The sequence below is a fragment of the Carlito syrichta genome, unplaced genomic scaffold, assembly GCF_000164805.1.
Source record: "Carlito syrichta isolate Samal-C Ts95f unplaced genomic scaffold, Tarsius_syrichta-2.0.1 Scaffold302318, whole genome shotgun sequence".
In the NCBI taxonomy this organism is placed as follows: domain Eukaryota; kingdom Metazoa; phylum Chordata; class Mammalia; order Primates; family Tarsiidae; genus Carlito; species Carlito syrichta.
The window spans coordinates 1-719 of NW_007246414.1; the positions used below are offsets into that span (position 1 = coordinate 1).

The following is a 719-nucleotide window of genomic DNA, read 5'->3' on the forward strand; positions in this document are numbered from 1 at the left end:
GCCCAGGCTGGAGTGCAGTGGCACGCTCACGGCCACTGCAGCCTCGACCTACTGGGCTCTGGCGATCCTTCCGCCTCAGTCTTCCAAGTAGCTGGAACTACAGACACACACCACCACTAGCACCGGCTAGTTTTTGCCGTTGTTTTGATTTGCGTGTGTGCGTGTGTGTGTGTGTGTTTTATTTATTGTAGAGATGAGGTTTCATCAAGTTGCCCAGGCTGGCCTCGAACCCCGGGGCTCAGGCAATCCTCTCTCCTCGGCCTCCCAAAGTGGCCTCCCAAAGTGCTGGGATTACAGGCTGAGCCACCACGCCGGCCTACTATTCACTTTAAATGGGTGAGTTGTGTGATTTGTAAATTACATCTCAGTAAATGTCTTGGGGGGAAAAGTCAGAATACATGTAAACAAATTTTTGAGAACGCACCAGGGGCTGGCCTCTGCCACCTCTCCCTGCCCTCGATCCTGTCAGATCTGGCGGGATGACTGCGGGGTCTGGGGTCAGGTCGGGGAAAGCCTAAGACACCATGAGAGTTCGCGTGTCTGTGACCTCACCACCTCCTCCCTCGAGGGGCGCTGGGGGCTGTCTGGGGTCTGCGACCCCTCGGTGTGGGCCGGGCCGCTCGCGCGAGCCGTGCCCACGGGGGTGCGGGCAGGGCCAGCCGCGGTCGCAGTCGGCAGGCCCCTCCCGCCCTCCTGCAAGCGCCGCGGCGCCGGGACAC

At 60.4% G+C, this 719-nt stretch overlaps 1 protein-coding gene across 1 annotated transcript in view; it reads left to right on the forward strand.

The window, feature by feature from the left end:
- Positions 1-469: 469 nt before the first annotated feature.
- The window catches only part of HEBP2 (heme binding protein 2), a gene marked incomplete at its 5' end in the record, with an annotated part of 9,003 nt that continues 8,753 nt past the window's right edge, over positions 470-719 (forward strand). The window contains one exon of the mRNA XM_021711478.1: positions 470-670. Coding sequence (XP_021567153.1) covers positions 470-670 — 201 coding nt within the window. The remainder of the gene's footprint in view (positions 671-719) is intronic.